This window comes from Aplysia californica, unplaced genomic scaffold, assembly GCF_000002075.1.
Source record: "Aplysia californica isolate F4 #8 unplaced genomic scaffold, AplCal3.0 scaffold00450, whole genome shotgun sequence".
Taxonomy (NCBI): Eukaryota; Metazoa; Mollusca; class Gastropoda; order Aplysiida; family Aplysiidae; genus Aplysia; species Aplysia californica.
This window is the reverse complement of record NW_004797720.1, coordinates 118,711-132,148: the sequence shown is the minus strand read 5'-3', so window position 1 is coordinate 132,148 and position 13,438 is coordinate 118,711. Positions and strand designations below refer to the sequence as shown.

The 13,438-nt window shown below is 37.3% G+C and overlaps 1 protein-coding gene across 1 annotated transcript in view; it reads right to left on the bottom strand.

The window, feature by feature from the left end:
• Positions 1–13,438, bottom strand: part of LOC101846833 (RNA-binding E3 ubiquitin-protein ligase MEX3C) — a 37,048-nt gene that overhangs the window by 9,069 nt on the left and 14,541 nt on the right. Inside the window, exon 2 of the mRNA XM_005105048.3 lies at positions 9,746–10,019. Coding sequence (XP_005105105.1) covers positions 9,746–9,881 — 136 coding nt within the window. The 5' untranslated portion in view covers positions 9,882–10,019. The remainder of the gene's footprint in view (positions 1–9,745; positions 10,020–13,438) is intronic.

The window sequence follows — 13,438 nt, the reverse complement described above, 5'->3', positions numbered from 1 at the left end:
CTCTCGCTCTCGCTCTCGCTCTCGGACAGTTGGCGGTGAGAAGGCATGAATACTTGTAGGCCTACTATGTTTAATATATTTATATACAGGTTGTTTAGGCACTTCTTTCCGTACAATACTCATGAAGAATCCACATTCAACGAAGTAGCCCACCGTTTTTTAAAAAGAAAAATAAACAATCTTATATATATAAACGGCCTCCTACATTCAGTAGGGTGAACTAGAACTACGAAATTGATGCCAAACTTTTTGATACACATTCCTTGGGCGAAGTGGACCATGCCGTAAGTCAGAGTATGTTATAAAGAACTACAAAGGTTTGAAGATTGAAGCCAAGCTCATTTTTCTATTCTACCTCAAGTTATTGCAAGCATCCACGATTACGATTGGCATCAAGTAGAAGAAAGCCCATGAGTCAAAATAAAGGGGAAAAATACACATTTATTAATAGATTCAGTCAGACATGTACAGGCGATACATGTTTTTACCTGAAGATTATGAGATCGATACACAGAAAATGACCTTACATAACAGATTCTAGACATATGTACATCACATTTCATGTAGATTCTACTGCTGTGACTGTGACGAAAAATAGATGTGAAGAGAGTTGTTTTTTAAAAATAATAATGTGAAGAAAACAGTGCCTTATATGAGTTTGGTTATTTTGGCTATTATGTGTGGCCTAAATAAGGTTTGGTGGGGGTTCGCGTTATTTAAGTTATATAACAGGCCACGTCATACATGTGGCCTTTTCTTTTCATTATTTTTTTTTTAATTTATCAGTGGCATTCACTGGATCTATTGACACCAGATATGACTGGATTTCCATTCTCTTTCTCCCTGAATACATCTACAAAGAGAACAGTACACCAGAAAGACGAACTTTTAGGATCTAATAGTCTTGTCGGATTGTTACTGGTTACATTTCATACCTGGAAGTTTGACTCTGACTGCAATGATCTGACCAAACTTACATTATTATAATACATGTATAAACATGGGACTGGCCATAATACGTACAATAATGATTGTATTACACCAGGTCAGCTTGAGAACCGATGCAGAGAGAAAACGACAGGAATCAGTAGTTTTAATAACACCCCGCCCCCTTCTCTCTCTCTCTCTCCCTCCCTCTCTCTTTCTCGTTCTCTCTCTCTTTCTTTCTCTCCCCCCGCTCTCTCTTTTTCTCTCTGTCCGCAGACATAATTTCTCGCTTTCAACTCTGCGCTGGAATGTTTGTTTACACTCTTATCACGGGCCGTCACACGCTAAGACGAGGTACATCTAACGCCCAAATCTCGATCCAGCCATAGTCTGTCCTGTTTGGACTGAATCATCTTCTACTTTTTCTAGATCTAGATCTAGCTAAATCTAGACTCTAGATCTAGATATCCACAGAGTAAACTCAATCGTAAACACGATCGTCTGATTACTTAACTTGCTCGGTTCCGTAGCACCAGATAGATCTAGATCTAGTATAAAAATTTGTGAAAGACTTTAAATCTTAGGCTAGGAGGGTAGATCTAGACATGGATCGATTCATCCAGAAAACACCAAAAGGGGTCGTTCAAATATAATCTTACGCCTGAACCAATGTAATATTACACTTTTGTAAGGTGAAAAAATAATAAGGAAAATAATGTGTGACAACATAATTTTTTAAAGCAAAACATGACATAAAAAGAAAAAACTCATTCACTTAGAAGTTTTTCCGGAAAAGTGCCGCTTATACCATATTTATTAATTATTATGTCACATGTGTGTATGCATGTTTTTCATGAATACTATTATGTAAAAGTAAAGCGCATAGACTACCAATGATTGTAACACAGATTTGCGAAATATAAAATGTCATATTATTTATATAAGCGAATAAATATTAGTATTACGGGATTAATTTATTTTTTTAATTTGGGGGGTGGGGGAGGGAGGAGAGGAGGAAAATGTAAGAAAATCCCCAAAAAGGTGTACGATTATATTTGAACAGCCCCAAAACCACACTGGTCAAACCTGCCCAACGTTAACGGGAGTTTAAGTTTAAGAACCTGACACATGTATACGTCTATGGAACCTCCATGCAGTTCGGTTTTGTTGTTGTTGTTTTTTTTTGGTACGGTAGACATTCACATTTAACTTTTGATTTTGATCCAACAAAACCCACGTTGGTTACTTTGATCGCAAAGAGCATACCAACAATGCATTCAAATAATTCCATGACATTTTAGCTATACACGCTTGCAACTTTTCTTGCAAATTTTGTTGATTTTTTAAAAAAAAATTTGCAACTTTTTGCAACTTTTTCCATTTTCAAATGCAACTTTCTCTTAGGACAGCATAGTGGGCACCCCATATAAGACTAAGACTAGATCCAGGTGACCGGCTCCGGGTGGGCAGAAAAATGCCCGAGGTCGCAGAAATCCCCATGGGCCAGTAGCCTCAGGCTACTCGACCGACCTGACATTAGCCACATGAGATCGGGTGACTAGCACTGGCCTTTTTAATATATATCTCTCTCTAGAGTCGTTTGGGACAATGTGTGGCTCTTCACATTTTCCTTGGTACATGTATTCCCAATAAAGGCCTCCAAGGCTTTGAAAATGTTAGTCAAGAAAGATTCTGCCTGTATTCTGTCTGTAGTAATGGGAAAGCAATTTCATCAAGTTTGTTAAAGTTAAAGAATTACTTATCACAAAATTGCTTGTCTTCTTCTGCTCTCTGGTGATTTGACAATCGTGAAGCTCCCATCTCCAAGTCATGTGAACTGTCTTTGCAACAGTCACGAAAAACAACTGACTCTGTGTGAGGGCAGTTGTATACAAACACATTGTTTTGTTTTGCATTCAGGTAGGTAGATTGTCACCGGAGATTTGTTTCAAAATGAAGTGTAGAGCTAGAGAGTTGAAGTTGAAGGTTTGTTGAAGGCAGAATTTTTGGGGCCAGTAATATGTTGCTTTTTTTTTCTTCGAGTGACTAATTAAGCATCGTCTACTCGGCACTGACTAACTAATCAATGACTCAAGATTGGCACATTACAGCAAGGGGCGCCTACATACTTAAAGTAAACTAAGAAACGCGAAAAGTTGAGATAAAAATATGTTCTAATAGTTGTGCTGTATGTGAAACAAGCGCCCCTCAGCCAATCATAGACTTAGTTCGTCAATAGCTTTTGCCACAATTTACCGACTTGGTCGAGTCAGTATTAACATATATTCTTCTATGCCATCTTGCTTCTTCTCAACTACACTACAAATGAAATCATACTAAACTGCCTCGACAAAATCTTCTGGCTATCGATTTTAGTTTTTGTAAGTGTTTTACCGTACTTGCAACACAATAAGGTTATATAAGAGCCAAGATTAGAGATGCTACAAGAGAGTAACAAACACAAAAAGAAGGAGAGGAGATAAAGACGGTAGAAGTTTGATAGGAAAGAAGAAGCAAACTACACCAGAGAACCCGCCAACCACCCATCAATCACCAACCATCGATAGAGTTCGATCTGAGTCGATGAAGTTAGCAAAGGCAGCGCTTTGTTTTAATGTTACCCTCCAATCTGTATTGACAAAGGCTACAGCCGAGTGTTGCCTACGCAAAAGGTGAACACCTCAACAAGACGCTCAATCTGCATGATTCAACCAGCCATTCACCATCGGGCAGAAAAACTGGCAATTAAGCGGTTGAATCATGGGGAAATTGGGGACTGGTGTGATATAGACGATTGATTTACTAAAGGACTGAAACACTTTGCAGTAATCTTTCAAACTCGGGATTATAACATAGGGTGTATCAAAGGCTATACTACAAAAAGTGATTTTAAAAACTTTGTCGCTTAGGCTGTGGAACCACGCGGCTAGCATTATGTTCAAAGATATGTTCTAATAAATTATATTCTAATATATATGGGCTCCTGAAAACTTGAACTTTTTGTAACACGGGCATCAAATTTTAGAATTCAATCAAATTGCTTGAAAAAGTACTCTGTACACCTTTGACATGTGTAATTTTGACCCCTTCAAGGCTGAAGCTAAAGCTTGTTTGGTTTCTTTGGAAACGGAAATTAAGTTTAGGTTAGTGCGCTCCGGTCTTAAACGTTACAGGACACAACAATGCCGGTCAAAACATGAAATATAATAGACTGAAAGAAAAAAAATTGATTAGGCAAGCACAAAGTCCTTTATATTCATTGTTTGTTCACACAAATTTCAAAACATTTCTTAAAGAAGAAAATGCTTATCAAACAATCATAATGTCTTTAATGTTACCGGGCTAGAATTATTTTTGAAAGAGAAAACTATACTTTTATTTACAAAAATACTAATAAAAGAAGAACTTTAAACAAGTATTGCTATAAAACAGGAAATGTAAAAGTGTAGTTTCAGCAAATATGAACAAAATCGATAAGTGTCTTTGGCATCAACAATAGCTAAATGTGGTAGTCTTAAACGTTACAGGACAAAAGATAAAAAAGAAATGTGCAGAATACAGACAATTTGTTTCTTAAAAATAATATGCACACCTACTGAGAACTAAAATGTGTATTGAAATACTTCTTTGATGTTATCTGTTATGTTTTTAGAAAGAAAAAAAAAGATATCAACTTATTGACTCATTGAACATTTTATAGAGACTTCAAATTTACGCGACAAATATCTTGTAGCAGTTACAAAGTGAAGCATGAAATCCAAACTAAATTGAAATTAATGTTCCTAACAGTCGAAGCACCAGCAGTAGCAGAAGCAGTAGTAGTAGTAGTAATAGTAGAAGCAGCAGCAGCAGCAGCAGCAGCAGCAGCAGCAGCAGCAGCAGCAGCAGCAGCAGCAGCAGCAGCAGCAGCAGCAGCAGCAGCAGCAGCAGCAGCAGCAGCAGCAGCAGCAACAAGCAACAGTAGCAGAATGTCAAAAGGGGTATTCATATCGCCTTCATTATTGCTACTAACATTGTCAAAATACATCGTTATTGATGGCAGCAAACAGTGTTCTATCTTTCTGTTATTTCTTGTGACATTATGATGATGTTCAATTCCCAAAATGTTTCAACGGCATGGTGATCATGTTGAAGATCATTTGAGACAACAACAATTTTGTGAGTCTTGTTTTAGCATCCCATTTGGCACACTTTGGATGAATAGTTCATTTTCCGCAGCTCGAACAGGAAGACCTCTACTTCCCTAACAGCTCTTTATGACTCCAAGAACACGCAACATTGCCATTGAGCATGAAACAAGTAAATGGAATGTTTACTAGCTGCTGTTCAGAGTGCAGAACTGCACTCAGCAAGGATGAGGAACGTCAATATGTCCTTTTGCTGCTTTGTTGGGAAAGATTTTTCTGACGTGCATCTTCCAAAGTTTGCTTTCGAGCTGCTTTGACTTTTGGAAGGACTTTTACAACTCTGTGAACAACTTGTTTGCAGAATATGAGTGTCTGTATGACACTTCCTCGAATATGTGGACCCTTTTTTCTTCTTCTCTGCGTCTTCATCTTTTTCCTTTTTTGAATGGTACCTTTCTCTAGCCTTAGCATTGCCTGCCCTTTCCTTCTGACTTGACCAGGATGCTGTTACCTCTCATGTGTCGCTTTTCCATTTCTTTATTTAGTATCACTTGCCCAACAAACCTACCTGTTGCAACTTTGGTAATGGTAGTGGAAGCCAATGTGAGTTTTTTTCTTCTTGTTTTTCCTACATTTCTTAACTTGTTCGTCGGTCTTTGCCCTGTGATTTGCCACCTTCTTTTCCCAGCCGAACGTCTTCAGCTCTTTACGATTGCACATTGTTTTCTTTGATCGGTCGTTGTATTCCTTAGTTGGCTCATTGTTAAACTTTATTGTAATAACTCTGTGGGGTTTTTTTCAGAATATCGGTACTTGAAAGCAATGCATTCAGAGATCTCTAGCGCAGAGCACGCACCTATAGTACTGTAAAGTTGGAAAGAGAAGGTGGGAACGGGAGGGGTAGATGAACAAATTGTACTAATCAGTTTTGTCACTGAATTAAAAGAGATTCACCCGTGCTATACTTGGTCGAAAATAAGATTGTGCTGCATTACTGTTTTGTATTCTTTTATTAAAGTAATTAGCAACAGAAAAGGTAGTCACAAATTTTGTTTTGGAATGCATATGAATAAAGTGAATATAAACTTAAAACAAAGTCATTCATCACTTATGCGGTCTTGCTTGTATTATCATAGTCCACGACGATAAAATCAGCTACTATGTCCTAAAAATATTATTGGGACAACACTTGTTACCAAAACTGTGGTCAAAATGATTTAGTCTGTGTAACCATTAAGACCAATGTATAAACTTGCTTTCCTCTTGTTAAAGCCAATATTAACTTTTGATGAAAACTAATGGCAAAGCTACAACTGTGGACAAAGCGAAGCAGCACGGGCGGGGCAATCAAATAAAACCAAAGGGAAAGATGGACATTACAAGCCATAGCAGGAACGACACGAAGCGAGGAGATGCCAGGAGAAATTTCGGCCGATGTACAATCGCTTTCATCGCTTGAAATGTAGATGCGTGCACACGAGCACATTATTGACAGCATTGACACTAGTAGATCTGCATAATTTCAGTGGTGATAACAAGAAAGGAAAACTAGGAGAGTTGGTGAAAACTGTTTGTCAAAACAAAAATGAAAAATAAAAGCAAAGCACACAATGAATTTACTTTTATTCAAAGAAAAACATTATAGAATAGGCCTCTTTTCAATTAATTTGTTGACAAAGATCTACCTGTCTATCGGTTCTCTATAACACTCCCTTTTTAACACTCTAACCATCTGTCTCTCATTCTTTCTTTCTCAATCCTCGAGATAGGATGTCTGAAGTTAGTATTCCTTCTGGTGAGTTTAACCATGAACATTTCATGCTGATAGAAAATGGAATCACGACTCATTCAAACTGAATCTACCCATCTGCTTTTGTCGTCTGGCAAATTTCTCTTCAAGTGGAGAATTTCACCTAACTAATGACGCATTTAATTAATCGGGTTCGCCTACTCCTCTCTTTCTTTTTTTCTTTGTAGTTACCTCGTCGATCAGGAGAAACGGCGCCAATATTTTTCTGTTGATTTTCGACAGAAACTAAAATTGACATGGAAAATCCCATACAACGTCGCATTGCTTGCATCGCCCTCTTTGCCTTGTTCCTGGAGTTTACGTTTCGTTTTGCACCACCAAGCCTACAGTATGACATTACCCAAAATATACTTTGTATTTCCTTGACAGAGTCTATCTGCAAAGTTTAATTTTTGATGCTCGATATTATATTCGAAACACCGAGCCAAGCAGCCTTATCCTTGTATTTGTAATGTTTCAGACAACGATAACAAGTTGTCAACTCTAATTGCCTCAACTGCCAACCTCAAAGCTAAAAATATGTGGCATCAACGCGTGAAAACCTTAAAATAAAATTCTTAAAGTAGCTACTCATTCTATAAAGATAAAACACAAAAACAAAGATCTAGTCTAAATCATTACGATGATGAAATAAAACACTTTGTCCAATATCCGCTTCGAAACAACAAACACTATGAAAACCAACAATCCTTGTTTTGGCATGGGTCCAAACTCATCCGTTTCCTTGATGGACTCTTAGATTCCATCAATGAATCACATATCTTGCAGTCATAAAACAAAGAAAGCAAATTTTAAGGCAATTCAAGGCTTAATCATTACTTACATCTTAATCGTTACACCCCTAAATTTGCGTGATGAAGTCATTCATATTCACGTTCTATAGACACCGTTGTCTTGCCGGGGAATAGATGAAAGCCAAGTTGATTGGAAATCAGTGCACTTGACATAAAAATACCGAACTAAAACTTCGAGCAACTTCCGGGGGAAGTAAACACGCTGATCTTAATTGTTACAACGTGACAAAAATTCCCAGACGCAACTATTTTAGCGCCCAAAATTCGTAATCGCTGTAGCAATTTTGTTCTTGGTTGATGAAATGACTAAAGTGTTCGTATTTCTCATTCTACAGTGAAAAATTACACTTTTTAAAAGATCGATTGGACTGAAGATAGGGTTACTGTTTTTTAACATTTTACAGACGAGACGTGTAACGTTTAAGACCGAATTTTATGTCCTTTGTATGAAAAAATAGGCCGTTATAAGCAAATATTTGTTGGTTACCCTGAAAGTTCTACTTAAGATCAGTATTAAACCCTTAATTACGAAAATGAGATGCAGACAATTCTTAGAGAAATCTTAGGGTAAAAACTGTCTCTGGTGAATGTTACGTTTTCATACCTAAAAAATGCTGAATTTTTAACCAAAAAAAGCCCCACACTGTTTCAGCATGTCGTTTTATTGGACATTTTCTGCCTAGTCTAGGTTCGGCAACCTTTTCACCACCGGCTAAGCTCATCTTAACTATGATTTGAAATAAATACAGCTTTTTATGGTGTCTGTGGTAAAGGGTATGTGTATATATATATAATGTAATATAAAATATGTTTTCTGATATTGCACTTTTCTTCTTTCAGAACCAGAAAAGAAACTTTTCATCTAATAAACCATTTCAGAGCAGCATACAGTCAAACCTGCCCTGGCGGCCACCTCTATAAGACGGCCACTTTCAATTTCCCCCCTTGCATTTTTTCTATATAATTTAACTGTGTAAAACGGACACCTGTCCAACGCGGCCGCGGCCACCATATTTTAACACACAACCCCTATTACACTAAGCAATAGCACCTGTCTTTGACGGCCACCTTAGTCAAGTGACTCCATTACGTTTTGTGCGCTGGCCCCTGGCGTTGTGGGCGAGCCGTCATAATCCAATCACTTGTCGTTGCTGTTAGGTAGTCCCTCCAACCGATCATGTTGCGTAGGCCCCTCCCACTGTTGACCAATAGGTACCAATTTTCAGCTGCAGGTGAGGTAAGCATGTGATCCCTCATAACCCATAAGCCCCGCCCAGAATTCATACACAAATCGTACGTGAGATGAATGGTCACTGTTTACCCAGTCTGTAACAAAGTAACAATGGACGTCAACATGAACTTGCGACAGAAGCGTCACTCGTTCTCCGAGTGGTGGCGACCCATGTGTTTGTTTTAACATGGCACTCGGTCTTCCTCATCTCATACATTTCGTTTTATTGTCACTCTTGCCCAGAACCACGAACAAAATAAAAATAACAAACAAAATACAAGCCAATAACAACAAAAACAACAAAAAACAAAAGCGGCCACTTTCGATTGGGACTTCAGATGGGAATGGTTCGTTTTCTTCAGCTTGATCAGTCTTGCCTAAGACGGCCACCTGTCTTATAAGGTCAATTTTCTCCTCGACAATGGGTGGCCGTCTTACACAGGTTTGACTGTATAACTGCAAACCAAAAATTTTTTAATTGTACAGGAACAATGCTTTTTTTCTACACCGTGAGGTCATTTAAGAGGCTGGACCTCTGAATGTAACTTTCCTCATCAATAGCACCAAGCCAAGTTAGCATGAAGAATTTCTCTCCTAACTGGGGATTTGAAACCAGCATTTTCTGCTCTGTAGCCCAGCATACCAAAACAGCTAGCGGCACACTACTACTACCACTACCAAGCTGCACATGATTTAGCACTACAGCACATAACACTTTAGTAGAAAAACAAAAACCCTTATAGGCTACGAGATCCTTTTATTAAAAAGAAAAAAAAATATCCTGAATCTAGTAAGCCATTTCCGCAAAACCCCAAAAAAGGTTTTTAATAACAAATTGGAAAAAAAATTAACTTACGGGGCGATCTGGTGAAAGGTCGGGGCGGCACTGAGCCAGGACCCTCTTCATCTTTCATTACTCTCCTCATGATGAAGAAGGCAGCGGTCAAGGTCACAATGGCCGGCAAGGCCACAACCATCATGGTCTGGAACATTCCGGATGTTGCAGTGAGGCAGCGCTGTTCTCAAGATAAGAGGTCGTACTTCGCAGGACTTCCAAGGCCACAGAATAGAGAGATCCTCACACTCACAGCTTGATCGATGTCAAGTTGAAACTCATTTCCTTCCAGACACTGTGTGCCAAATTTAAAAATTGTGTTACATAAATATGTATAAATAGTGTGGTAAATAAAGGTAGAGAAAAAGAGGATGTTCTAACTCTGTGAAGCAAAAAAGAAGTAACAGTAATTTCCTTTATTTATCATTTCACCTACTAAGTACGTGGAATTCTTTGAATGTTATTTTTGTGCCTTCTATTTGCCAGTCACAACATGCCTAGTACCTCTCATAACATAGACTCCACATATGGCAAACAGAAGAGAGGAAGACTGAGAGAAACAAGAAAAGAAAACCAAAGTAGGAAATGATGGCAGAGCTAGAGTGGATTTAGAACAACCTGTAAAGACTCCTAAATATCATGAGGCAGACTCAAGTGACAACCTTACCCACCCAATGCTGCGTATCGGTTTACAAGGAAGCAATTCTGTCTAAACCTGAGAGCGTAGAAGCTGACGAATAAGCATTATCATTTTTACACACTATCATCAGCAGCTCTCCTGCAAGCAAAACGCCAGTTTTGGATCAACGAAGTCAGTTGATGTAGTGTGGTACTGCTGCCAATCCGCATATAAATACAAGCATTGGTTTCCCCAAGTCACACATTCATACATGAATGCAAAGCACACAAGAGAACCAAACACTTATGGCCTCCTCCTGACTAGTTCAATGAGAATGCTGATCGCATCCAAGGGGAAAAATAGGTAAGGATTTCACTCTTGCCTCAACTTAAAAAGAAAGGATTGAATACAAAACTGCCGTTCTCTGTTTTAAATGTATAAATGATGGTGCACCTTTTTATCTTAAAACATTCCTGGAATTATATAATCCACCTAGAGCCCTTAGATCAGCCTCTGACAATCTAATTCTTAAAACTCCAAAACAAAATTACAAAACATACGGCGAGCGTTCCTTTTTGTTCTTTGGTCCCCAGGTATGGAACGAACTCCCATATAAAATAAGATCTGCCCCAACAATTTCCATTTTCAAAAATCAGCTGAAGCATTTTTTATTCACAAAAGCATACCTGTCATAATGATGTACTGTGATATATATGCACGTGTATGCCAGACTGTGAGAGTGAAGAAATAGCGAGTGAGAATGAGAGAGAGAAAGAGAGAGAAAAGAGAGAGAAAAGAGAGAGAAAAGGGAGAGCGATAGCGAGAGAGGGAGAGAGAAAGAGAGAGAGAGATCGAGGGAGAGGGAGAGAGAGAGACAGAGACAGAGAGAGAGACAGAGACAGAGAGAGAGACAGAGACAGAGAGAGAGACAGAGAGAGAGAGAAAGAGAGAGAGCGAGAAAGAGAGAGATAGAACGGAAATGTTTTTCTATCTGTATAGAATTAATGTTTTAATGAATGTTTCTAGTTACTCACGTTTCAACTTTATTTTGACTGTTCGTGAATTTTTATTGCATTGTATATTTTTAGTGAACACATTTTCAACCTCACTGCGAGACTGTTTTTCTGGTATAAAATTTTACACATATGCACTTATATTACATGTATAATACTTTGTTTTACGTACACATTTGTGTCGATTAATTTTTAAGATGTGATGTCTTTTTCATTGTAATGCGCATTGAGCATCTTTTAGGAAATGGAAGTAAACTAATTTGATCGTCTTCAAAGATGCTATGGCTATTTCACTTTTCGAATCGAGCCGAACTACGCGGGTCGCAATTTTGTTTTGCCCAGAAGTTCTCGCAAGATCTACTCCTCCCCTCTCTCTCTCTCTCTCTCTTTCTGAACACTGTCTATCAGTGTGGATGATCAAATTGACCAAAACAAAGTTAGAGGTATTTTTTCACTTTCCCTCCCGTCTCACACTTCTAGCAGTTGTCCATTTTCTACTAAGTATTGATGCGCTGAACACGAATATCAACTTCATTTCCGTCGCAAATTAATAGTTTTTGAAATATTTGACTGTTCGTAATTGAGATAGACGTGCTTTGGACAAATCGGGGGGTTCCAGGGGGGCTAGCCCCCGTGAGGTAAAAGAAAATCTGGGGGGTTACAGGGGGGCATGCCCCCCTGTTTTAACCCATAATTTGATATTTTACAGTTAGATCTGAAATTTTCTTGAAAATAATTGATTTGCGACAGTTTTAGTGGCTTTATTTGTGATCTGCAGCAAACAGTACTGCAGTTTGACCCCTATAGCAGTGCATCTGTGTGTGGGAGTGAAAGTATTAATTTTGTCGTCTACAAAGATGCTACGGCTATTTAACTTTCCGAATCGAGCCGAACTACATGGGTCGCCATTTTGTTTTGCCCGCAAGTTCTCGCGCTACTCCTCTCTCTCCACTGCCCAGACAAAATTGTACGCTTTTAGTACTACAGTAGTAATAGATCTAGAACGTTTGTTCACGGCACCAGGGTTGGGTTGATTTAAATCAGCTGATTTTTTAAATTTAAATCAACTTGATTTTTAAAATAAAAATCAGTGATTGAAATCACTTTTTTTTAAATGTATTTTTATTCAGTTTTTATACATTTCAACATTCAGAATTCCTTTCCTTGATTTCATAAAACAGATATAAGGTTTATTAGACTAATATAATCATGCTTAAAAGTCTGCTTTCCCCCCTTTCACTGTAAAATAATACAGTATTCAATTTACTTTTTTTTCCATAATTGAAATCAGAGCTGGGTTGATTTAAATCAGTTGATTTTTTAAATTTTAATCAACTTGATTTTTTAAATAAAAATCAGTGATTTAAATCACTTTTTTTTTTAATGTATTCAGTTTTTACATATTTAAACATTCAGTCTAAATTCTTTCCTTGGTTTTATTAAACAGATATAAGGTTTAGTAGACTAATATAATCATGCTTAAAAATCTGCTTTCCCCCCTGTCACTGTAAAATAATAGTTCTCAATTTACTTTTTTTTTCATAATTGAAAACCAGGGTTGGGTTGATTTAAATCAGTTGATTTTTTAAATTTTAAATCAACTTGATTTTAAAAATAAAAATCAGTGATTTAAATCACTTTTAAAAAATGTATTCTGTTTTTTTTTACATTTAAACATTCAGAATTCCTTTCCTTGGTTTTATAAAACAGTGTCACTGTAAAATAATACAGTACTCAATGTACTTTTTTTTCATAATTTATAATTGAAAACCAGGGTTGGATCAATTTAAATCAGTTGATTTTTTTTCATTTAAATCAACTTGATTTTAAAAATAAAACTCAGTGATCTAAATCACTTTTTAGATCACTTTTTATGTATTCTGTTTTTAGATCTTTAAACATTCAGAATTCCTTTCCTTGGTTTTATAAAACATATAAGATTTAGTAGACTAATATAATCATGCTTAAAAGTCTGCTTTCCCCCTGTCACTGTAAGTAGTAAAATAATACTGTATTCAATTTACTTTTTTATCATAATTGAAATTAGCATTTTCTTTTTCTTTTTAGACAAACACAAGCGCG